The following is a 26,217-nucleotide window of genomic DNA, read 5'->3' on the forward strand; positions in this document are numbered from 1 at the left end:
CAGCCCGGCTCTATCTGGAAAGAGACGAGGGTGGGGACTGGCACTGGGAGAAGAGCGAAGGAGAAGGTAAGGAGAAAGAGTGTGAGAAGGGAAAGAAGAAAGTAAAATGGAAATCAGAAAGAAACAGGAGAGACAGACAGCAAGCATGTCGGTAGGGTCCGTACTCTTGCCCAGACCCACCGCTGGCTGCAGGAGCAGGAGAACTCAGGAAGGAAAAAGGAAAGTAAATTGAAAGCTTAAGAAAAAGGCCAGTCTGTTGGCAACAGCTCTTATGGAAAGAGAGATTAGCCATGTGAGAGGACTTGGACGTGGACGCAGACATGGAAGAAGTCAAGTTAGGCAGAAATTCAAGAGCCGGACAAGGCTGGAAAGAGATTAATGTGTGAGAAGCGAAAAGAAAGGACCCTGGAAAGATGAATGTTCAGAAGGCAATAAGGGAAATGGCTAAGGCAGCGAGACAAAGAGGCCATCGGTCAAGGGCTGCCGCACCTTTGAGGAACCAAATACTGATCTGATTGGGCTGCCAGGAGCTGAAGGATATAAAGACTAAGACAGATCGGGCACCTTCTCACTAGGCTTCCAGGAGCCCATGGTCACATTAGAAGTTAAAGGCATTATCCCCAGGTTTGGACTGTCTTTAACTTTAAAGTCAGACAATGGACTGGCATTTCTAGCTGAAATAGTGCAAGATTTAACAAGACTGTTAAAAATAAAATGGAAGTTACATACAGCCTATTAGCTGCAAATTTCAGGAAAAGGTGGAATGCATGAACCAGACACTCAAATAGCTACTGAAGAAATATTGCCAGGAAATTCATTTGAGATAGAATCAGGTGTTTGCATATGATCCTCCTCCAAGTCAGGTGCACCCCCACCAAACAAATTGGGTATTTGCCCAATAAGATTTTGTTCAGTCGGGCACCCCCAAATCATAAGTCAAATTAAAGGTGCCCTCCAGTAAGTAGGGGAATTAACCTTAAGAAAGAGATGCAGGCTTTAGGAATAGCCATACAAAGTGTTTAGAATTAGGTACATGAAAATGCCTATAAGCCTGACACCCCTTTAAATCTGGTGACTGTTTAGGTTAAAAAGTAGAATCTAATTTCTCTAGGACTCAAATAGGATGGGCCCTCTACTGTAATCTTGTCCACTCCCACTGCTGTTAAAGTTTCAGGTGTTGTGTCTTGGATCCACCACAGTCGGCTAAAACCGGCAGCTCAGGACAAGTGAACCAGCTAACAGGACCCAGATCATCCAACCTGGCTGATCCTGAGGCGAGACCAAGCTGCTGCTGAGGACAACAGCCCTGTTCTGGTCACTCCAGAGGCTGACCAGTCTATGCATGGCTGAAGCTTGAGGAAACAACAAGCCCTGCTCTAGTCACACACCGGAAGCTGACTAGTCTATGCACGGCCAAAACTTGAGGACTCATCAAGCAAGTAAATGCAGTTAGAAATCTTAGGACTAGTAGTTTTACTGTATACTAACTGTTTTACTGTTGTTCTGTCCCTGTGCTCAACCTTTTTCCCAGGTGAGGACCTCTTTTGCCCTTGCTGGATATGAATATGCTGTACATTGTTTTGTTGTTGTTACTCCTCTTAACCATTCCAGAATAAACACCTATAGAAGGGTGTCTCCACTGTACATATACTACTTGATTAGGGAACAGTATAACTAGAACCCTATTGTACTATACTTATGAGTGTACAGGGACTCGATTAGGAACTTGTACTTATAATTAGACCACCTATTCAATTTGTGACCCAAGAAATGGTCAGCCTTCTATATGCTGTGACCCTAAGTCTTTACCTGGGACTTGGTTGGAGATTCATACTGAGTCAAAGGAAAGAAGTCTTATAGGTCAAACCTAAGCCTCTCTTCCTGGAGCTATATGCATATACTTTGATATTTGTCAGTTAACATCTATGAACCCAAACTATCTCACAATCTCTGGTCCTACAGAGTACTATACAAACTGCCAGTACAAAACTGTGTGTGCACCCTCTGTTTGTCCTTCCAAGGCCCTAGCAATAGCTTGCTGGAACTGTACAATGTAGTTCACTGACTGATCATCACCGAGGTCAAAGCCAATGTTGCTCATCAAAGTACCAGCAAAACTGGATTGTAAGACAAGCACTTGCAATCCTGTAAGTCTTACTATCTTAAAGCCAGATCTACCTATATGGACTACAGGTTACTCCATTGCATTACAAAGTTATGGTCAAAAAACTAAAATAACTTTGTATATTCTAAAGAGGACTCAAACCAAGCAGTCAGCCCAGCAGCAATTTTGAGTCTTTAAGTCATTCTTTGAGCATATAACCCAGAAGTTACCAGAGCCTCCTCCGTTAGGCAAAAACCTATTTGCTCAGCTGGCTGAAAACATTGCCAGCAGCCTAGGCGTTTCCTCATGTTATGTTTGTGGAGGGACTAACATGGGAGACCAATGGCCTTGGGAAGTAAAAGAGTTAATGCCTCAAGATAACTTTACTCTGACTGACTCTTTTCCCAAACAGATGCCCACAGGTTCAAGCGTCTGGCTCTTAAAAACTTCTATTATTGGGAGATACTGTGTTGCTTGCTGGGGAAAGGATTTTACAGACCCAGTAGAAGAACAAACCTGCTTAGGACTGCAATATTATAATGAACCATTAAGGAAAACTTTGTGGTGGGACAGAGATGACTACAAAGCACATCATCCAAATTCGTTCTCCCATTTCTCTTCTCTAAATTACACTTGGTATCAACTTGCAGCTCCAAATACTTGGCAAGCACCCCCGGTCTTTACTGGATCTGTGGGCCTCAAGCATATTGACAGTTGCCAGCTAAATGGACAGGGGGCTGTGTGCTTGGAACAATTAGACCATCTTTCTTCCTACTCCCACTGCAACAGGGGAAAACTTTAGGGTATCCTGTCTATGATGAAGTTAGGAGAAGAAACAAAAGAGATGCAGCCATAAAAAATATATAAAAAATAGGAGATTGGGAAGACATAGAGAAGTCCCCTGAAAGAATAATTCAATACTATGGGCCAGCTACCTGGGCACAAGATGGGTCACGGGGATACTGCACTCCTATTTACATGCTTAACCACATCATAAGGTTGCAGGCAGTACTTGAAATGATCATGAATGAAAGAGCAAATGCATTAGATTTACTGGCCCAGCAAACCACAAAAATGAGAAATGCTAACTATCAGAACAGATTAGCTTTAGATTACCTCCTAGCCCAGGAAGGAGAGCATGAGGAAAGTTCAATCTAACTAATTGTTGCCTGGAAATTGATGACAATGGAAAAGCAATTATGGAAATAACTGCAAGAATGAGAAAATTAGCCCATATTCCAGTTCAAACTTGGAAAGGGTGGTCCCCAGATTCTCTCTTTGGAGGCTGGTTTTCATTTTTCACAGGGTTCAAGATTTTAATAAGGGTGGTTCTGGCCATACTAGGAACTGCCTAATACTCCCTTGTGTCTTACCTCTTGCTTGTTAGAAGCATTCAATCAACTACAGAGGAAATAGTAGCTAGGCAAACTACCACACAGCTCATGACTCTGTGTAAATATCAAGCTTTGTCTAAAGAAGAAAACTTGTCTCTTCAGGCAGAACTAAGTAATAGTGATGACTTCTATTAAACTTCTTTCATAAAAGGCATCAGAAAGGGGAAACTGAGGCAGGCATTTAAAAATAAGTACTACAATTATTCACTCCAAGAAAAGTAAAAGCTAAGGCCCAGAATGTGGCAAGACAAGGGTTAAAAAGAAAAGAACACGTTTTCCTCTGCCTAGCAGCTCACTTCAAGAACAGTTAGAAGATAACGCTGTCTGTATAGCCAAGGCCAAAGGAATGGACTCCAGGCACCCCCCTCCCTTCCAGAGCAAGGTTGAAGGAAGAAAAAAAAAAAAAAGAGAAAGACAAGTTATTTTACTGTTACTCTTTTCCCAGGCTTCTTAAGCAGGATTATGTTTTACAAATGTCTGTATTTCGTCAGTTCTTGTTTTCCTTCTAATGCAGCTACAAGGCCACTGGCTAGGTCACAAGTTATGTTATACTATAGATTACATGACCTGTCATTTTATGATTAACTGCTTTTGTTTTGCTTCTGAAAGGCCGCTTATAAAAACCCCACTCTGTCTTTGTTTAATGCTCAGCTTTTGGATGTGAATCCTCTGAGCCGGTGCACAACTAAAATAAAAAAAATCCTCCTGTACTCCGTATTCATCTCTTAATTCCTCAGTTTACTGCAATAAAAGTACTGTTTTTCTACTTTTTTCTAAATTTACCTGTAATATAAAATTGTTAGCTAAGAAGACTTTATCTTATTCAAATATGTTTTATGGGATTTCATTGACATTTAAGTGTCTGAATTATCTGGAGCACTTACATTTTCCATTAAGCTAAATTGAGTACTACAGATAACCTTTAACTAAAAGCTTTTCTGAGGCAGAATAAGATTTATATCATTTTATTATCATATGAAAGACGTGTATTAGCCATGTTTTCAGTAATCACTCTGAACACAGCATTCTCAGTTCCCAGTATGCACCCTGAGTCACTCAGGAGAAATCGGTATCTCTGTAAAGAGGCAGAAGAAAATGCTGAGTGGAGGCACCACACTGCACAGCAATGCTTTCCGCATGCACCTATGAGGGTCTTCATTTAATTGGGCTGATATTTGCATGGCTACTTACTGAATTTAGTCATACTATTTTTGAGCAGCTAATGGGGTCTGTTACCTATTAATTTTATACATTTGCTTTTTTTGAAAAACAAATCTTTTGTTAATTTGCTCTAAGTTGAGACTACATTTACAGTCTTCAATTTTTCAGCGTTAAAGCAAATCAGAGAAGAGCAATGTGTATATAGTATGCATTTTCCTATCAAAATTCTTTATTGCATTGGAAACCCAAGGAAGCCAACTATAAAATACTCCCTTTGAATACTTTAGCCAGGATTTTAGACTTCAAAAGGTAAAAAACAATGAGCAAAGTCAAAATCTTGTTTTTATTTCTTGTTAGTCATCTGGCCATTTCCAAAAGCATGACAATTAAGCCAAGTCATTGAAAATATGTGGTTTTGATTAATTTTATCCCATTTGGAATGTTTTCTCTAATTGTTTTATCATGTTAATCTAAAAGAAACTGTCTACATAACTAATTATGCTTTCAAGAATTATTCATATTGTTTACAGTTTAATCATTTATTACAGTATAGTAAAATCATTTACAATAGAATTATGAATTCATTGTTTTTAAGGTTTTTCAAATATGAAAACAATTAGGTATGATTTGAAGTAAGTTCAATTCTAGGACATTACCCACTGGTCTTCATGGTATTTCTGTAATGAATAGTATAAAACTAGGTCGCCAGAATGGTGCAGACATGCTGATTGAATTAGAATGAGTTCAGCCTTGTTGGTAGACTATTGGTATCCCAGAGGCTGATCGTCCACTACAGCTTACTAAATGTAGTTCCATAATGCCAGTGAGCACTTTTACCCAGGTTACCTTTTTCCTTTCATTAATGTCATCCTGTTGTGGTCTCCTGTTTTTCTTAAGCTATCCCAGGTGAGAGGTGATTATTTCTTGCATGAATGAGATTCCCTTTTTTTCCCTCTGCCATAGGATCCTCTTATTCTCCCTACTGGAAGCAACATGCAGAAGGTAGAAATGATGACAATATACGTTTCCTGCCATGTGGCCACCATAAGCAGCTTACAACATGGCTCACCTAGAAGTTACTTACTTTCAGGCCAGCAGGGGTGTTTTCTATGATGTGTCTCTTTCTCTTAAAAGCACTTCTGATTAAGTTTAGCACAATCGGGATAATCTCCATTTTGGTAAACACAAAGTCAACAGATGAGTAACCTAATTTCATGAGTGATGTCCCACCACAGTCACACACTTTTTTACACTCGAGAGTATTACACAGCAGGTGTGCAACAGACTGGGAATCCAGGGTATTATCTTAAAATGTTGCCTACCCACCTGAATACACTTTTAAAATAGTCTTTCTACTGCTTTTGTTATCTACATAAACAAAAATGTCATCTGCAAATAATAACTACTTTCCAGTTTTATTCATTACAAATATTAACTAACATCTTTTTTTCTGGCTTAAATTATTATTCCTTTATGTGTCATTTTATACATTCACAACACACATAGAACAATAAAAATGTATCCAATTATTCCATTTTGGTTAAATTTTTATTAAAATAAGCGTTAAAAATAATTTTTTGTGTGTGTTTGAAGAGGGCTTTTGTTGTTGTACTCAAGAGTGTTATTTCTGGAGACAAAGTTGCCTGTGCTTTAATACACAGATTCTGGGGAGAATCCGAGCCATAAGCCATAAAATTTTATATTAATAAATTCAATACAAAGCAGAAAGTATACATTTGCTTTCAGCATATTCAAGGTATTTAGTTTTCCATTAATCACCTAAAAACTTATTTTGTTCCAATAATTGTGTTTTCTTCTGAAAATATGTACAAATGCATGTTCACCAAACACACTCACTTCATAATTTTCTTACACCTAAGGTTTATCTTCAGAGGAATATGTGTATATTTCACTCTATGAAAATTAAGTCTTTACGTTTGCAGGCAGAGAGACCACATGTTCAAAGAAACTATATAACAAATATTTATTAATAATTTTTCAGGACTCAGAAATGTAATTTTTTTTCTTTTGAGGAGTCTCATCACTCTGTCACCCAGGCTGGAGTGCAGCAGCGCAATCTTGGCTCACTGCAATCTCCACCTCCCAAGTTCAAGTGATTCTCCTACCTCAGCCTCCAGGTGTGCACCACCATGGCTGGCTAATTTTTCTATTTTTAGTAGAGACAGGGTTTCACCACATTGGCGAGGCTGGTCTTGAACTCCTGAGCTCAGGCAACCCACCTGCCTCAGCCTCCGAAATTGCTGGGATAACAGGCATGAGACACTGCACATGGCCGTATTTTTTCTTTTTTGTGTGTGTGACGGACTCTTGCTCTGTTGCCCAGGCTGGAGTGCAGTGGCACGATCTCGGCTCACTGCAACCTCCGCCTCCTGGGTTATACCATTCTCCCGCCTCAGCCTCTGGAGTAGCTGGGACTACAGGCGCCCAGCACCATGCCCAGCTAATTTATTTTTAGTAGAGACAGGGTTTCAACGTGTTAGCCAGGATGGTCTTGATCTCCTGACCTCATGACCCACCTGCCTGGGCCTCCCAAAGTGCTGGGATTACAGGTGTGAGCCACTGTCCCTGGCTTTTTTTCTTTTTGAGATGGAGTGTCCCTCTGTCACCCAGGCTGGAGTGTAGTGGTGCTATCTCAGCTCACTGAAACCTCCACCTCCCAGGTTCAAGCCATTCTCCTGCCTCAGCTTCCCGAGTAGCTAGAAATACGGGTGCACCACCATGCCCAACTAATTTTTGTAGTTTTAGTAGAGAGAGAGTTTCACAATGTTGGTCAGGCTGGTCTTGAACTCCTGACCTCATGATCTGCCCGACGTCGCCTACCAAAGTGCTGGGATTACAGGCATGAGCCACTGCGTCCAGCCCATATTCTATTTATATTTCTGTATAATTTTTATTATGACCATAAAAATCACCCTGTAGTCAATTACAATTTAATTGGACATTTACAAGTAACTAAAAGTGTATAATTACACTGTTTGGAATAGAAAGGATAAATGCTAGAGGTGATAGATACCTTATTTACCCTAATGTAATTACTACATATTGTATGCCTGAATCAAAATATTCTCTATAAGACATATATACACATACTATATACTCACAAAAAGTAATAATAAATTAAGAAAAAAGATTAAAAATTTAACTAACGGGAACAATATTCTTCATTTGCAGTTTACTGGCAAAGTGATTACTAGTGATGACATTCCACTATATACCAAATAGTATACTTCTTCCATCTTTTGCTTACACCATTGAGTAAGGCCGGATAGGTTAAAGTTAGTGGCATAATAATGCTTCATTAAATGCACAATAGTTTTAAGATGGTAAAAAAAAAAAAAAAAAAATTAGGCTGGACATATTGGCTCACACCTATAATCCCAACACTTTGAGAGCCCGAGGTGGGTGGATCGCTTGAGCTCAGGAGTTTGAGACTAGCCTGACCAATATGGGGAAACCCCGTGTCTATTAAAAATATAAAAATTAGCCAGGCGTGGTGTCACGCACCTGTAGTCGCCACTACTCGGGAGGCTGAGGCAGGAGAATTTCTTGAACTTGGGAGGCGGAGGTTGCAGTCATTGTGCTGAGATTGCACTGCTGCCCTCCAGCCTGGGTGACAGAGCAAGACTCCATCTCAAAAGAAAAGTTAAATAAGTAAATAAAATATAAGTTAAGTTCACACATAATCTAACAATTTTTAAATATATTGCATTTTATTACATAACAGTAAAATTAGTAAAATACAATAATTGATATACTTTAATTTATAATTTCTTTCTCTCAGTATAATGTAGAAAAGTATTATCCTGAACACCTACCTTAAACATTACTTAATACAGGTTAACTACAATGAGCCTCTCCACTTATATTTTCGTCATGCATCTTACATTTTAATGTCCTTACTCTTTTATAGAAAAGGTCATAAAGAATGCCCAACTAATAAAGAATCTCTAATATCTCTGATGCAGCAACAATTGATCACATACTTTCACGTGAATATAATAAAGTAACAGCATAATTTGAAAGCTGTATTACATCATTATTCACTTTTCAAAAAAATTGTTTTCAAGGAAACAAATATACTTTCAATGTAATTACAAAGCTTCAAAAAATCTTTTAAAGTTATATACTAATTTATACAAATTTATATACAAATTTAACAACTTCAGTTGTGAATTCATTTATATACTCAACACTTATTTAATGTAATGTCTGAAGTGTCAGTGCCTTAGTTATTCTGTAAATTCTGATATTTACGTACAATTAATTTTGAATTAAATATTTTTTCATGTTTACTGCATCTGCAAAAATATATTTTAGTATAAACTCTGCTGTTTTCTAAGTTGTAGTTTTTTTTTTTTTTAAAGTGTTTCCAAATTCATTACATTTGCAGGACTCTTCTCCAATATAAGTTCTCTGATGTTGAGCAAAGCTTGAGCAACTGCTTCAGGATTTTCCTCTAGCACAAAATGTGTGTAATAAACCTCCTGTATATTTGTAATGGTTGTCTTCAGAATAAATACTCTTCTTCACTTTAAAGGCTTATATTTTCTGAAAGATTTTTTTGACCGTAATTGCACTTTTAATGCTTTCATTAACTATGAACCTTCTTATGTTGAGTAAGATGTGAGTAGGCATTAATGGGTTTTCCATATTCTTTGTATTTGTACAATTTTTCTCAAGGATAATAGCTTTCCTGCAAAATAAGGTGTACACATTGATTAAAGGTTTTGCCACATTCTTCATGCTTGTAGGAATTTTGCCAGTATGAATTATCTTACTATCAAATGTGGCAACCATATAAAGGCTGTTTCACATTTTATATATTTCTAGGGTTTCACACTAGTATAAACTTTTTATGTATAGAAAGGATGGAGGTGTTGATAAAAGCACTGTCACATCTTTCAGGTTTGTAGAGTTCCTCTTCAGAATGAATTATCACCATGTCTCTTAAGAATTAAGAACTTGTGGCCAGGGATGGTGGCTCATGCCTGTAATTGCAACACTTTAGGAGGCTGAGGTGGGTGGATCATGTGAGGTCAGGGGTTGGATACCAGCCTGACAAACATGGTGTAACCTTGTCTCTACTAAAAATACAAAAGTTAGCTGGGCATGGGGGTGGGCACCTGTAATCCCCCTTACTTGGGAGGTTGAGGCAGGAGAATGGATTGAACCCAGAAGGCGGAGGTTGCAGTGAGCCGAGATTGTGCTATTGCACACCAGCCTGGGTGACAAGAGTTGAAACTCCATCTCAAAAAAAAAAAAAAAAAGAACTTGATATATGCTTTGCCACATTCTTCACACTTGTAGGGTTTCTTTCCAGTATGAATTATGTGTAATAAAGGTTGAGAAGTTCCTTAAAAAATTTGTCACATTCTTTATATTTGTAGGGTTTATATTCCATATCAATTCTCATAGTTAGAAATTGAGGGCTGGTTAAAAGATTTTCCCCATTCATCACATTCACACAGTTTCTCTCCAGTATGAATTATCTTATGTGTAGTAAGGTGTGAGGATAGGTGAAAAGCTTTGCCACATTATTCACATCTGTAGGGTTTCTCTCCAGTATGAAATCTCTTATGTGTAGTAAGTTTAGAGGAGTGCTTAAAGGCTTTGCCACATTCTTCATATCTGTAGGGTTTTTTTCCAGTATGAATTTTCTTATGCGTAGTAAGGTTAGAGAACTGCTTAAAAGCTTTGCCACATTCTTCACATTTGTAGAATTTCTCTCCAGTATGAATTCTCCTATGTGTAGTAAGGATTGAGGACTGGTTGAAGGCTTTGCCACATTCTTCACATTTGTACGGTCTCTCTCCAGTATGAATTTTCTTATGTGTAGTAAGGTTAGAGGAGTACTTAAAAGCTTTGCCACATTCTTCACATTTGTAGGGTTTCTCTCCAGTATGAATTATCTTATGTGTAGTAAGGTCTGAAGACCGCTTGAAGGCTTTGCCACATTCTTCACATTTGTAGGGTTTGTCTTCAGTATGAATTCTCTTATGTGTAGTAAGGGTAGAGGAGTACTTAAAGGCTTTGCCACATTCTTCACATTTGTAGGGTTTCTTTTCTGTATGAATTATCTCATGTTTACTAAGGGTTGAGGATGACATAAAGGCTTTGCCACATTTACCACACTTGTAGGGTTTCTCTCCAGTATGATTTCTCTTATGTGTAGTAAGAGTGGAGGAGTGCTTAAAGGCTTTGCCACATTCTTCACATTTGTAGGGTTTCTCTCCAGTATGAATTTTCTTATGTCTAGTAAGGCTACAAGAGTGGTTAAAGGCTTTGCCACATTCTTCACATTTGTAGGGTTTCCCTCCAGTATGAATTTTCTTATGTGTAGTAAGAGTTGAGAACTGCTTAAAAGCTTTGCCACATTCTATATATTTGAAAGGTTTTTTCCCAGTATGTCCTCTCTTTTGTCCGTTTGAATTTGAAAATTGATGAAGGACTTTCACATAATTATCACATTGACATATTTTTCTTGGGGTAGTTGTCAAACATTGGTTAAGTTCATTATAACCTTCTTTGTGCACCTTACACTCATCCACACTTATACATCCTTTTTTTAACTGTAAATTGCCATGTTCACATTTTTCATATCTTCTCAGTACCACTTTTTGGAAAGAATCTTTTATGCTCTGCTCTGGCCAAAGGTCTTGGGCAAAATGAGAACACATTACTGAAAGAAACAATAAAAACACATTACTTCAATTGGTAGACTCAGATAAATAGAAATAAATATATGTAGTTTGTATAGTTTTATACAAACTACATAAGCAAGATGACACAGGAAAATACCACAAGCTGTAATTTCTTCCTGGACATATGAATTTAACAAAAACATACTGATCAAAATACATTTGTAAAAAATTTATAAATAAGTTGTGAAGGGCCCCAGGTGAGCACAATGCAAATGGCCAAATAGAGGAAATAGAAAAGTCTGTTACTTATACACAACACAGCTGGTTTTGCTCTCCAGTATAACATTGTGCCTTTAAAAGTAAATTGTTGACTGGCTGGGGTGACACACGCCTGTAGTCCCAGCACGTTGGGAGGCTGACGTGGGTGGATCAAAAGGTCAGGAGTTCAAGACCATCTTGGCAAAGATGATGAAATTCAATCTGTACTAAAATTACAAAAAATTAGCTGGGTGTGGTGATGGGGCACCTGTAATCCCAGCTACTCAGAAGGCTGAGGCAGAGAACTGCTTGAACCTGGGAGGTGGAGGTTACAGTGAGCTGAGATTCCCAGAATCTCTAGTTAAGACAATTGATTTCAGACTATGCCAGGACACAGCTATATTATAAAGATTGTAACAGGTAGCATTTTGTTAATGTAAAAATCTCAAAGATTACAATAAATACAAAATATTAGAGCAACACAATCCCATCAAAAAGTTATAAAATTTTTAAAGCAACCATAAAATGTATATAAGGTAATTTTAAAAATTCCCAATAAGTTGTACAGGTCAAGCTTAGTGGCTCATTCCTGGAATCCCAACACACTAGGAGGCCAAGGTAGGAAAACCGCATTAGGTGAGAATTTGAGACCAGCCTGGCCAACATGGTGAAACCCTGTATCTACTAAAAATACAAAAACTAGCCGGGCACGGTGGCATGTGCCTGTAATCCCAGCTACTTGGGAGGCTGACACACAACACAAGAATTGCTTGAACCTGGGAGGGGACGGTTGCAGTGAGTGAATATTGTACCACTGCACTTCAGACTGGGTGACAGAGCAAGACTGTCTCAAAAATAAAATAGGCTGGGTGCAATGGCTCATGCCTGTAATCGCAGCAACTTAGGAGGCCACCTTGGCCTCCTAATTTGAGGTCAGGAGTTCAAAATTAGCCTGGCCAACATGGTAAAAACCCGTCTCTGCTAAAAATACAAAAAAATTAGCTGGAATGCTGGCAGCCACCTGTAACCCCAGCTACTTGGGAGACAGAGGCCGGAGAATTGCTTGAACTCGGGAGGCAGAGGTAGCTATGAGCTGAGATGGCGCCACTGCACTCCAGAGCCTGGGTGACAGAAAAAGACTCCATCTCAGAAAAACTAACTAAATAAATAAATTTGAATAACATTAGGTAAGTGAAACAGACAAGTACTGAAGATAAAAATAAGGATAATAATAAGAAATACTGAAATAGCAAAAAACAAAAATTGTGGATATAAAAAATTCAAAAAATAATTGAAAAATTTCTTAAAAGGAAAAATGATGTAAACATGAAAAAGCTGAAGAAACAAACTAGGATACACACAAAGATATTTATAACACACATACAAGCAAAACTTCAAAAATCATAAGAAGAGAATTTTAGGAGCTGTATGTAGGCAGATGTAATGATGAAGAATTTTTGTATTCAACTGAAGTTTATTTTTTACCACATTCAAATATATTGCTGGATCTTTTAGAGGTTTTATGTAATCCCCCAAGGTACTGCTAAGAAAATATTTGTATGGATACACAAAAGAAAATTTAAAAAATCCTGGAAGCATACCAATACAAAAAGCAAAAAACCACAAAAACCACAGAAAGAGAAAAGGAGAGACAAAGATATAAGAAGCAAATAAAACAAATAAAATAACATCAGTAAGTTTTTCTCTTTCATAAAACCATTTAAATATATATAATTATCTTTCCAATCAAGAGATATACTTTCAATAAACAGGTTTATTAAAAAATTTTAAAAATCAAGAGTCACCTTGCCTTTCTACAGGAGTGAGTTGAGATCTAATGACAAAAAAAGACTGAAAGTGGCAAGATGGAAGTAGAATTTCATGAAAATATATGTTTAAAATTTTATTATTATTATACTTTAAGTTTTAGGGTACATGTGCACAATGTGCAGGTTTGTTACATATGTATACATGTGCCATGTTGGTGTGCTGCACCCATTAACTTGTCATTTAGCATTAGGTATATCTCCCAATGCTATCCCTCCCCCCGCCTCCGACGCCACAACAGTCCCCGGTGTGTGATGTTTCCCTTCCTGTGTCCATGTGTTCTCATTGTTCAATTCCCACCTATGAGTGAGAACATGCAGTGTTTGGTTTTTTGTCCTTGTGATAGTTTGCTGAGAATGATGGTTTCCAGTTTCATCCATGTCCCTACAAAGGACACGAACTCATCATTTTTTATGGCTGCATAGTATTCCATGGTGTATATGTGCCACATTTTCTTAATCCAGTCTATCGTTGTTGGACATTTGGGTTGGTTCCAAGTCTTTGCTATTGTGAATAGTGCCGCAATAAACATACGTGTGCATGTGTCTTTATAGCAGCACGATTTATAATCCTTTGGGTATATACCCAGTAATGGGATGGCTGGGTCAAATGGTATTTCTAGTTCTAGCTCCGTGAGGAATCGCCACACTGACTTCCACAATGGTTGAACTAGTTTACAGTCCCACCAACAGTGTAAAAGCGTTCCTATTTCTCCACATCCTCTCCAGCACCTGTTGTTTCCTGACTTTTTAATGATTGCCATTCTAATTGGTGTGAGATGGTATGTCATTGTGGTTTTGATTTGCATTTCTCTGATGGCCAGTGATAATGAGCATTTTTTCATGTGTTTTTTGGCTGCATAAATGTCTCTTCTTTTGAGAAGTGTCTGTTCATATCCTTCGCCCATCAAAAAGATGGGGATGTTTGTTTTTTTCTTGTAAATTTGTTCGAGTTCATTGTAGATTCTGGATATTAGCCCTTTGTCAGATGAGTAGGTTGCAAAAATTTTCTCCCATTCTGTAGGTTACCTGTTCACTCTGATGGTGGTTTCTTTTACTGTGCAGAAGCTCTTTAGTTTAATTAGATCCCATTTGTCAATTTTGGCTTTTGTTGCCATTGCTTTTGGTGTTTTAGACATGAAGCCCTTGCCCATGCCTATGTCCTGAATGGTAATGCCTAGGTTTTCTTCTAGGGTTTTTATGGTTTTAGGTCTAACATTTAAGTCTTTAATCCATCTTGAATTAATTTTTGTATAAGGTGTAAGGAAGGGATCCAGTTTCACCTTTCTACATATGGCTAGCCAGTTTTCCCAGCACCATTTATTAAATAGGGAATCCTTTCCCCATTGCTTGTTTTTGTCAGGTTTGTCAAAGGTCAGATAGTTGTACATATGTGGCATTATTTCTGAGGGCTCTGTTCTGTTCCATTGGTCTATATCTCTGTTTTAGTACCAGTACCATGCTGTTTTGGTTACTGTAGCCTTGTAGTATAGTTGGAAGTCAGGTAGTGTGATGCCTCCAGCTTTATTCTTTTGGCTTAGGATTGACTTGGCGATGCGGGCTCTTTTTTGGTTCCATATGAACTTTAAAGTAGTTTTTTCCAATTCTGTGAAGAAAGTCATTGGAAGCTTGATGGGGATGGCATTGAATCTATAAATTACCTTGGGCTGTATGGCTATTTTCACGATATTGATTCTTCCTATTCATGAGCATGGAATATTCTTCCATTTGTTTGTATCCTCTTTTATTTCATTGAGCAGTGGTTTGTAGTTCTCCTTGAAGAGGTCCTTCATGTCCCTTGTAAGGTGGTTTCCTAGGTATTTTATTCTCTTTGAAGCAATTGTGAACGGGAGTTCACTCATGATTTGGCTCTCTGTTTGTCTGTTATTGGTGTATAAGAATGCTTGCGACATTTGTACATTGATTTTGTATCCTGAGACTTTGCTGAAGTTGCTTATCAGCTGGAGGAGATTTTGGGCTGAGACAATGGGGTTTTCTAGATATACAATCATGTCATCTGCAAACAGGGACAATTTGACTTCCTCTTTTCCTAATTGAATACACTTTATTTCCTTCTCCTGCCTGATTGCCCTGGCCAGAACTTCCAACACTATGTTGAATAGGAGTGGTGAGAGGGGGCATCCCTGTCTTGTGCCTGTTTTCAAAGGGCATGCTTCCAGTTTTTGCCCGTTCAGTATGATATTGGCTGTGGGTTTGTCATAGATAGCTCTTATTATTTTGAGATAAGACCCATCAATACCTAATTTATTGAGAGGTTTTAGTATGAAGTGTTGTTGAATTTTGTGAAAGGCCTTTTCTGCATCTATTGAGATAATCATGTGGTTTTTGTCTTTGGTGCTGTTTATATGCTGGAGTACGTTTATTGATTTGCGTATGTTGAACCAGCCTTGCATCCCAGGGATGAAGCCCATTTGATCATGGTGGATAAGCTTTTTGATGTGCTGCTGGATTTGGTTTGCCAGTATTTTATTGAGGATTTTTGCATCAATGTTCATCAAGGATATTGGTCTAAATTCTCTTTTTTTGTTGTGTCTCTGCCAGGCTTTGGTATCAGGATGATGCTGGCCTCATAAAATGAGTTAGGGAGGATTCCCTCTTTTTCTATTGGTTGGAATAGTTTCAGAAGGAATGGTACCTCTGGTAGAATTCGGCTGTGAATCCATCTGGTCCTGAACTTTTTTTGATTGGTAAACTATTGATTATTGCCTCAATTTCAGAGCCTGTTATTGGTCTATTCAGAGATTCAGCTTCTTCCTGGCTTAGTCTTGGGAGGATGTATGTGTCAAGGAATTTATCCATTTCTTCTAGATTTTCTAGTTTATTTGTGTAGAGGTGTTTATAGTATTCTCTGATGGTAGTTTGTATTTCTGTGGGATCGGTGGTGATATCCCCTTATCATTTTTTATTGTCTATTTGATTCTTCTCTCTTTTCTTCTTTATTAGTCTTACTAGTGGTCTATCAATTTTGTTGATCTTTTCGAAAAACCAGCTTCTGGATTCATTGATTTTTTGAAGGGTTTTTTGTGTCTCTATTTCCTTCAGTTCTGCTCTGATCTTAGTTATTTCTTGCTTTCTGCTAGCTTTTGAATGTTTGCTCTTGCTTCTCTAGTTCTTTTAATTGTGGTGTTAGGGTGTCAATTTTAGATCTTTCCTGCTTTCTCTTGTGGGCATTTAGTGCTATAAATTTCCCTCTACACACTGCTTTGCATGTGTCCCAGAGATTCTGGTATGTTGTGTCTTTGTTCTTGTTGGTTTCAAAGAACAACTTTATTTCTGCCTTCATTTCATTATGTACCCAGTAGTCATTCAGGAGCAGGTTGTTCAGTTTCCAGGTAGTTGAGCGGTTTTGAGTGAGTTTCTTAATCCTGAGTTCTAGTTTGACTGCACTGTGGTCTGAGAGACAGTTTGTTATAATTTCTGTTCTTTTACATTTGCTAAGGAGTGCTTTACTTCCAACTATGTGGTCAATTTTGGAGTAGGTGTGGTGTGGTGCTGAAAAGAATGTATATTCTGTTGATTTGCAGTGGAGAGTTCTGTAGATGTCTATTAGGTCCACTTGGTGCAGAGCTGAGTTCAATTCCTGGGTATCCTTGTTAACTTTCTGTCTCGTTGATCTGTCTAACGTTGACAGTGCAGTGTTAAAGTCTCCCATTATTATTGTGTGGGAGTCTAAGTCTCTTTGTAGGTCACTAAGAACTTGCTTTATGAATCTGGGTGCTCCTGTATTGGGTGCATATATATTTAGGATAGTTAGCTCTTCTTGTTGAATTGATCCCTTTACCATTATGTAATGGCCTTGTCTCTTTTGATCTTTGTTGGTTTAAAGTCTGTTTTATCAGAGACTAGGATTGCAACCCCTGCCTTTTTTTTGTTTTCTATTTGCTTGGTAGATCTTCCTCCATCCCTTTATTGTGAGCCTATGTGTGTCCCTGCACGTGAGATGGGTTTCCTGAATACAGCACACTGATGGGTCTTGACTCTTTATCCAATTTGCCAGTCTGTGTCTTTTAATTGGAGCATTTAGCCCATTTAAAGTTTATATTGTTATGTGTGAATTTGATCCTGTCATTATGATGTTAGCTGGTTGCTTTTCTCGTTAGTTGATGCAGTTTCTTCCTAGCCTTGATGGTCTTTACAATTTGGCATGTTTTTGCAGTGGCTGGTACCAGTTGTTCCTTTCCATGTTTAGTGCTTCCTTCAGGAGCTCTTTTAGGGCAGGCCTGGTGGTGATGAAATCTCTCAGCATTTGCTTGTCTGTAAAGTATTTTATTTCTCCTTCACTTATGAAGCTTAGTTTGGCTGGATATGAAATTCTGGGTTGAAAATTCTTTTCTTTAAGAATGTTGAATATTGATCCCCACTCTCTTCTGGCTTGCAGAGTTTCTGCCGAGAGATCAGCTGTTAGTCTGCTGGGCTTCCCTTTGTGGGTAACCTGAGCTTTCTCTCTGGCTTCTCTTAACATTTTTTCCTTCATTTCAACTTTGGTGAATCTGACAATTATGTGTCTTGGAGTTGCTCTTCTCAAGGAGTATCTTTGTGGCGTTCTCTATATTTCCTGAATTTGAATGTTGGTCTGCCTTGCTAGATTGGGGAAGTTCTCCTGGATAATATCCTGCAGAGTGTTTTCCAACTTGGTTCCATTCTCCCCGTCACTTTTAGGTACACCAATCAGATGTAGATTTGGTCTTTTCACATAGTCCCATATTTCTTGGAGGCTTGGTTCATTTCTTTTTATTCTTTTTTCTCTAAACTTCTCTTCTTGCTTCATTTCATTCATCTTCCATCGCTGATATCCTTTCTTCCAGTTGATCGCATCGGCTACAGAGGCTTCTGCATTCGTCACGTAGCTCTCGTGCCTTGGTTTTCTGCTCCATCAGGTCCTTTAAGGACTTCTCTGCATTGGTTATTCTAGTTATCCATTCGTCTAATTTTTTTCTCAAAGCTTTTAACTTCTTTGCCATTGGTTCGAATTTCTTCCTGTAGCTTGGAGTAGTTTGATCGTCTGAAGCCCTCTCTCAACTCGTCAAAGTCATTCTCCATCGAGCTTTGTTCTGTTCCTGGTGAGGAGCTGCATTCCTTTGGAGGAGGAGAGGCACTCTGATTTTTAGAGTTTCCAGTTTTTCTGCTCTGTTTTTTTCCCCATCTTTGTGGTTTTATCTACCTTTGGTCTTTGATGATGGTGACGTACAGATGGGTTTTTGGTGTGGATGTCCTTTCTGCTTGTTAGTTTTCCTTCTAACAGACAGGACCCTCAGCTGTAGGTCTGTTGGAGTTTGCTAAAGGTCCACTCCAGACACTGTTTGCCTGGGTATCAGCAGCGGTGGCTGCAGAACAGCGGATTTTGGTGAACCGCAGATGCTGCTGCCTGACCGTTCCTCTGGAAGTTTTGTCTCAGAGGAGTACCCGGCCGTGTCAGGTGTCAGTACACCGCTACTGGGGGGTGCCTCCCAGTTAGGCTACTTGGGGGCCAGGGAACCACTTGAGAAGGCAGTCTGCCCATTCTCAGATCTCAAGCTGCGTGCTGGGAGAACCACTACTCTCTTCAAAGCTGTCAGAGAGGGACATTTAAGTCTGCAGAGGTTACTGCTGTCTTTTTGTTTGTCTGTGCCCTGCCCCCAGAGGCGGCGCCTACAGAGGCAGGCAGGCAGGCCTCCTTGAGCTGTGGTGGGCTCCACCCAGTTTGAGCTTCCCGGCTGCTTTGTTTACCTAATCAAACAACTAACTCAGCAATGGTGGGCGCCCCTCACCCAGCCTCGCTGCTGCCTTGCAGTTTGATCTCAGGCTGCTGTGCTAGCAATAAGTGAGACTCCGTTGGCGTAGGACCCTCTGAGCCAGGTGAGGAATATAATATCCTGGTGTGCCGTTTTTTAAGCCTGTTGGAAAAGCACAGTATTAGGGTGGGAGTGACCAAATTTTCCAGTTGCCATCTGTCACCCTTTTCTTTGACTAGGAAAGGGAATTCCCTGATCCCTTGCACTTCCTGGGTGAGGCGATGCCTCGCCCTGCTTCGGCTCATGCACAGTGCGCTGCACCCACCATCCTGCGCCTACTGTCTGGCACTCCCCAGTGAGATGAACCCAGTACCCCAGTTGGAAATGCACAAATCACCCGTCTTCTGTGTCACTCATGCTGGGAGCTGTTGACCAGAGCTGTTCCTATTCAGCCATCTTGGCTCCTCCTCCCTCATGTAAATATTATCAAAACAAGAGGAGAAGGGGTCAAAATAATGTTACACAAGCTACAAGTTAAGTTAAAAAATGGTCATACTTTATAAAATGTATTTAAGTCAAAACTTCAAAAAAGACAAAGAAGGACATTAGATTCATTCACTGGGAACCTATTACAAATTTGTATATACATGTGTGTATTTATGTGTGTGTGTCTCATATTGGGGTTTCAGCTATATAAAGCAAATACTAACAAAACTGAATAAACACAAAGAGAGCAATATAATTATAGTAGGATATTTCAATACTCCACTTTCTGTAATAAAACAAGAGAGATTATTAGTAAGGAAACAGAAGACTAGAAGGCAGTAAAAAACAATTATTTCTAATGAAGGTATAGAGAACACTCCTCAACAACATCAGGATACACAGCCTTCTCAATACCTCACACAACTTTCTTCTTTATAGACCACCTGTTAGGCCAAAAACAAAGCCTTAACACATTTTTTAAAACTGAAATTTTATAGATCACTTTCTGTGACAAAAAATGGAATTAGAGTATGAAACAATAATATAAATAATTGATAAATTTAAAAATATTTAGAAGTGATACAACACAGTATTAAGCATGCACTTGTTGAAATAACTGGGCTGGGTGCAGTGGCTCAGGCCTGTAATCCCAGCACTTTGGGAGGCCGAGGTGGGTGAATTTAACTCCATCTCAAAAACAAACAATCGAAAAAGGAGTAATATTGTGAAGATGTCTATACTGTTCAATTTAATCTACAGAATTAATGCACCATTTTTCAAATTTCTCATTGCACATTTGAATAAAAACAGCAAATCCAAAAGTATATGGAATCTAAAGAGATAATAAAGTACTCAATAATCTTTAAGGAATAATGTTGGAGGCATTACAATTTCTGATTTCTAAACACATCAAAAAGCTACAGAATTAAAACAATTTGGTATGAGTATAAAAGTGAAAAAGTAGAACAGTAAAACAGAATGCAGCACATATGTTAGCTTTCACATAATTATTGCAGCATTGTTACTGAAAGCCAATAGGTTAAAACAATACAAATTTCTGTCATCAAATCATTCAGTAGGTAGAAAAATACTGGAATCTCATTCAGTTTTCAAATAGCAGAAAATAGTCTAACTATTAAGATAAATATTGATGACATTATGCAAAATAAAATGAGCCAGCCAGAAAAAGACAGAGATTATATGAGATATGTAAAGCAGTTATACTCCTAGAAACAGAAAACAGAGTGGTGTTTGAAAAGTGCCACGAAATTGGATGAATTGGTAGTTGTTTAATGTGTAGTGAGATTTAGCTTTGCAAGATAAAAACATTCTAGTGATGTTGCATAACAATGTCAATATAATTAATATGACCAAACTGAATATTTAGAAATATATACTTGTCACTCTAACTCTCAGGCAAAACTGCAGTGGCATTATCTCAGCTCACTGCAACCTCCGCCTCCTGGGTTTAAGTGATTCCCCTGCCTCAGCCTTCTCAGTAGCTGGAATTACAGGTGAGCGCCGCCACGCCTGGCTAATTTTTTGTATTTTAGTAGAGACAGGGTTTCACCATGTTGGCCAGGATGGTCTCAATCTTCTGACACTGTGATCCACCCACCTCGGCCTTTGAAAGTGACGGGATTACAGGCATAAGCCACCGCGCCCAGCCTAGAAAATTTTATTGTTAATTTTGTTATGTGTTTTTGACACATAACGCATAAGTAAAAATAAACAATAATATCTAAAAGAGATACAGAGTAATTATTGTTTTTAAATTATCTTCAAATCCAAAAATGTTTCTCTGGCACAAAATTAATATAGATTCACAAATAAATAGATGTTGAAATTGGGAGAGATTTTATGACTACTCACCTAGACAGGATTAAAAAAACTGTTACAGGCCAGGCGAAGTGGCTCATGCCTGTAATCCCAGCACTTTGGGAGGCCGAGGCAGGCAGACTACCTGAGGTCAGGAGTTTGAGACCAACCTGACCAAAATGGTGAAACCCTGTCTCTACTAAAAGTACAAAATTAGCTGGGTGTGGTGGCACATGCCTGTAATCCCAGCTACTCAGGAGGCTGAGGTAGGAGAATGGCATGAACCTAGAAGTTGGAGGTTTCAGTGAGCTGAGATCCCACCATTGTACTGCAGCCTGCATAACAAGAGTGAAATTCCCTCTCAAAAAAACCAAAACCAAAACCAAAACCAAAAACAAAAACCTGTTACACCATACCTACACAACAAATATACAAGTGACACAAAGCTACAGGGATAATATTTATACAGGCAAAGAAACACAGAAACAATTATATTGGCAATAGATACATGCCTTTTTCGTATTTAATTTTGCTCTTCACTGTCTTAAATTGTACAGTTAAATATTGTTACATACAATTATAAACTAAAAAATATATTGTTATATACAATTATAATATAAACTAAAAAATCAACACATAATTAAATGTGATGTGACATTCCCAAAAATATATAACACAAAATATTAAATTACAAAAAAATTAAAACATGGGATGTAAAACAAGTAGATCAATGTATTCATGAAAGGACTCTTAAAATATAAGGTAAAGTAATACAGAGGTTACTTGAAGATTTAAAAAAAAAAAAAAGCTGAGAACTTCCCAAATTTTGATGTAACAACAACAAAAACTTCTAACCAGTAATACTCAATTCAAAATTATTTTACTTCAAAAAGAATATAAAAATAAAGACTTTCCAAAATAAAAGTTGAGACTGTTCATCACCATTAGCACAGTCCTACAAGATATAATATACAGGGTTGTGCTCCCTGGCTCACGCCTGTAATCCCAACACTTTGGGAGGCCAAGGTGGGTGGACTGTCTGAGGTCAGGAGTCCAAGACCAGCCTGAATAACATGGTGAAACACCGTTTGTACTAAAAGTGCAAAAATTATTTGGGCATGGTGGCGCATTCCTGTTGTCCCAGCTACTGAGGAGGACAAGGCAGGAGAATTTCTTGAATCAAGGTGGCGGAGATTGTAATGAGCCAAAATCATGCCATGGTACTCCAGCCTGTGACAGAGAAAGACTCCATGTCAAAAAATAAAAATAAAAAAAAAAAGGCCCGGTGCAATGGTGCCCACTGCACTCCATCCTGGGCCATAGAGTGAGACTCAATCTCAAAAAACAAAACAAAACAAAACAAAAAACAAAATCGAAATGATTATTCATAAAACCTTTAAAGTTCTTTTATAGAATATAAAAAACAATATGTAAATGTGCATAAATCGGCTGGGCGCAGTGGCTCATGCCTGTAATCCCAGTGCTTTGGAAGGCCAAGGGGGGAATCACAAGGCCAGGACTTCGAGACCAGCCTGGCCAACATGGTGAAACCCTGTCTCTACTAAAAATACAGAAATTAGCCGGGCATAGTGGTGCACACCTGTAATCCCAGCTACACAGGAGGCTGAGGCAGGAGAATCACTTGTACTTGGGAGATGGAGGCTGCAGTGAGCCAAGATTGTGCCATTGCATTCCTGCCTGGACAACAGAGTGACACTCTGTCTCAAAAAAAAAAAAAAATTCTGCCTAAATTTGTTAATATACCACATAAATTTTAATATCAATAAAAACTGGAAAATGTAGAGACATAGTTTTTGTATTAAATTGAAGTTGTTATAAAATTAAAACATATTGTTTTAACTTTAAGATGTATGTAATCTCCAGCTTTCAAGATGATTACAAAGATAATATTTATAGAAAGTATGCAAAAGAAAATAAAAAAAATGCATGCCAGTACAAAATTAAATAAAAATCAAGAAAGTAAAACAGGAAATGAGAAAAATAAAACTACTAGAAACACACAAAACAATAATAATATAACTGGAAATAACAACTTCATTTCTTTAAGCAATCATTTTAAATATAAATTAATTAAACTACTTAATAAAATAAAATGTAATCTTAGGACTTTGGAAGGCCAGCATAGGCTGATCACTTGATCTCAGGAGTACAAGACCAGCCTGGGCAACATGGCAAAACTCTGTCTCTACAAAAAATACAAAAAAGCTATCTGGGTGTGATGGCACATACTAGTAACCCAGCTACTTGAGAGGCTAAAATGAGAGGATAATCTGAGTTTGGGAGGTCTGGATAGTAGTGAGACATGCAAATCAGCCTGGTTGACAGAGTGAGGCCCTATTTCAAAAATAAATGAGGCCAGGCGTGGTGGCTCATGCCTGTAATCCCAGCACTTTGGGAGGCCGAAATGGGCAGATCATCTGAAGTCAGGAGTTCAAGACCAGCCTGGCCGACACGGTGAAACCCTGTCTCTACTAAAAATATAAAACAATTAGCTGGGCATGGTGGCGGGCGCCCGTAATCCCAGCTACTCTGGAGGCTGAGGCAGGAGAATTGCTTAAACCCAGGAGGTGGAGGCTGCAGTGAACTGAGATTGCACCATTGCACTGCAGCCTGGGCAACAAGAGCAAAACTGCATGTCTAAATAAATAAATAAATAAATAAAATTATATAGAGAAAAAGAAATAGAAAGCCTGAGTGGTTTTTTTAAAAAGCAATCAGTATGCTGCCTATAAGAGACTCATTTTAGCATTCAGTCAAATAGGCTGAAGTAACAGAATGGAAAAAACATATATTCCATGAAAATAGTAACCACAATTGAGTGGAGTAGTCATAATTAGACATAACATGCTTTAAGTCATGTACTGCTATGAGACAAAGACTGATATTATATTATGACAAAGTGAGTTGATGTAGCAGAAATCTATAACTATAATATTTATCTTTCTATATGTATATGTGTATATAACATCCGGGCTCCAAAATACATAAAGCAAATATTGACAAAAGGGAAGGAAGACATACATAGCAACATAATCATTGTAGACATCAAGACCCCATTTGCAATAAATGGAAAATTCAGATTAAAAAATAAGAAACAGAAAACTTAGAAAACATTATAGACTATGTTAATTATTTTGCAAATAGAGGAATAATTGAGAGTACGTTATTTATAATGAAAAGGGGTATATTTGGCTCACAGTTTGGCAGACTGTATAAGAAGTGTGTGTCAACATCTGCTTCTGGTGAAGATCTCAGGAAACTTACAATCATGGTGAAAAATAAAGAGTAACTGGATGTATTATACGGTAAGAGACAGAGCAAGTGTGAGGTGAAGGAGCCAGGTTCTTTTAAGGAACCTACTCTCATTTGAATTAATAGAGTGTAAACTTTTTGGTTACCAAGAAAATGTACCAGCCATTCATGAGAAATTTGCCCCTGTGACCCAAACATGTCCCACCAGGTCCTACATCCAACATTAAGGATTTACACTGCAGCATGAGGTTTGGAGAACATGGATATCCAAACCATATTATAGACCAACTAGGCTTCACAGATGCATACAAAACTTTCCAGTCAAAACCAAGATAATACAAAATATTCTTATTTGCATCTGGTGTATTCTGTTAGGACACATACCAAGTTTTATTAAATTCAAAAATACTGATTGGGTGCCATGGCTGTTGTCTATAATCCTAACACTTCAGGAGATCAAGGTAAGAGGATCCATTGGTGCCAAAAGTTTAAGACCAGCCTGGGCAACGTAGTCAGATCCGAACACTACAAACAAACCACAGACATCTAGTGCATTATCTGTAGTCCTAGCTACTCAGAAAACTGAGGTAAAAGGATCACTTGAGACCAGGAGGCTGAGGCTACAGAGAGCCAAAATTATGCCACTGCACTCCACACGAGGTGACGGTAAGATCTTGCCTCAAAACAACAAAAACAATCATTTAAAAAAGACTAAAATTACACACTGTGTGTTTTCTAACAAAAACTGAATGAAACTAGGAATTAAAAGCAAAAGTCAAACTGGCAAATTCAAAACTGTGTATATGAAACACACTCTTCAACATATTCTTGCTCAGGGGTCAAAAAATTTCATTTTTCACAAAATGTCAATAAAATCTTGAGTTAAAAACAATGTGATACTGACACAAAGATAAACAGATGAAAGAACAGAATGGAGAGCTCAGAAATGAACCCTTCTGTATATGATGAAATGATCTTCCACGAAGTTGCCATGAGTACAAAATGGAGAAAAATAATCTCTTCAAAAAATGATGTTGAAAAGTGAATATCAACACCGATAAAATAAAGTTGGATTATTTCCTTGAATGTTACAAAAATATATTTTTAATAAAATATTTAGAGATAAAATAACTAACAAATCTTTTAGAAAAAAAATATGGGAAAAAGACTTGACACTGGTCTTGGCACAATTTTCTTAGATACAAAATTAAATGCCTGAGCAACAAACGAAACAGAAAAGTTTACAATAGACTTCAAAATTTCTGCATATTAGAAACAATTCAAGAGTAACAACATCCCTTAGAAAATGGGTAAAACATTTGCATATTACATGTGACAGAAATTAATATTCAAAATATATAAACAACCCTTAAAACTAAACAATGAAGTTGAATAACTTAATTTAGAAATGGACAAATGAAATTTTTATTTGAAAAGTACACAAATGAGAAAAAGCATTTGAAAGGACACAGAAAATTACTAGTTTATAGAGAAATGAAAAAA

At 38.0% G+C, this 26,217-nt stretch overlaps 1 protein-coding gene and 1 pseudogene across 2 annotated transcripts in view; one reads left to right on the forward strand and one right to left on the reverse strand.

Moving 5' to 3' along the window:
* LOC115930172 (zinc finger protein 737-like) overlaps positions 1-26,217 on the forward strand; it is a 206,499-nt pseudogene that overhangs the window by 128,464 nt on the left and 51,818 nt on the right.
* The window catches only part of ZNF626 (zinc finger protein 626), a 38,834-nt gene continuing 20,988 nt past the window's right edge, over positions 8,372-26,217 (reverse strand). For both annotated transcript variants that reach the window (XM_031004017.3, XM_063701160.1), the window contains one exon: positions 8,372-11,359. In XM_031004017.3, the coding sequence (XP_030859877.2) occupies positions 10,215-11,359 (1,145 nt within the window). In that variant the 3' untranslated portion in view covers positions 8,372-10,214. The remainder of the gene's footprint in view (positions 11,360-26,217) is intronic.

Source organism: Gorilla gorilla, chromosome 20, assembly GCF_029281585.2.
Source record: "Gorilla gorilla gorilla isolate KB3781 chromosome 20, NHGRI_mGorGor1-v2.1_pri, whole genome shotgun sequence".
NCBI classification, from domain to species: domain Eukaryota; kingdom Metazoa; phylum Chordata; class Mammalia; order Primates; family Hominidae; genus Gorilla; species Gorilla gorilla.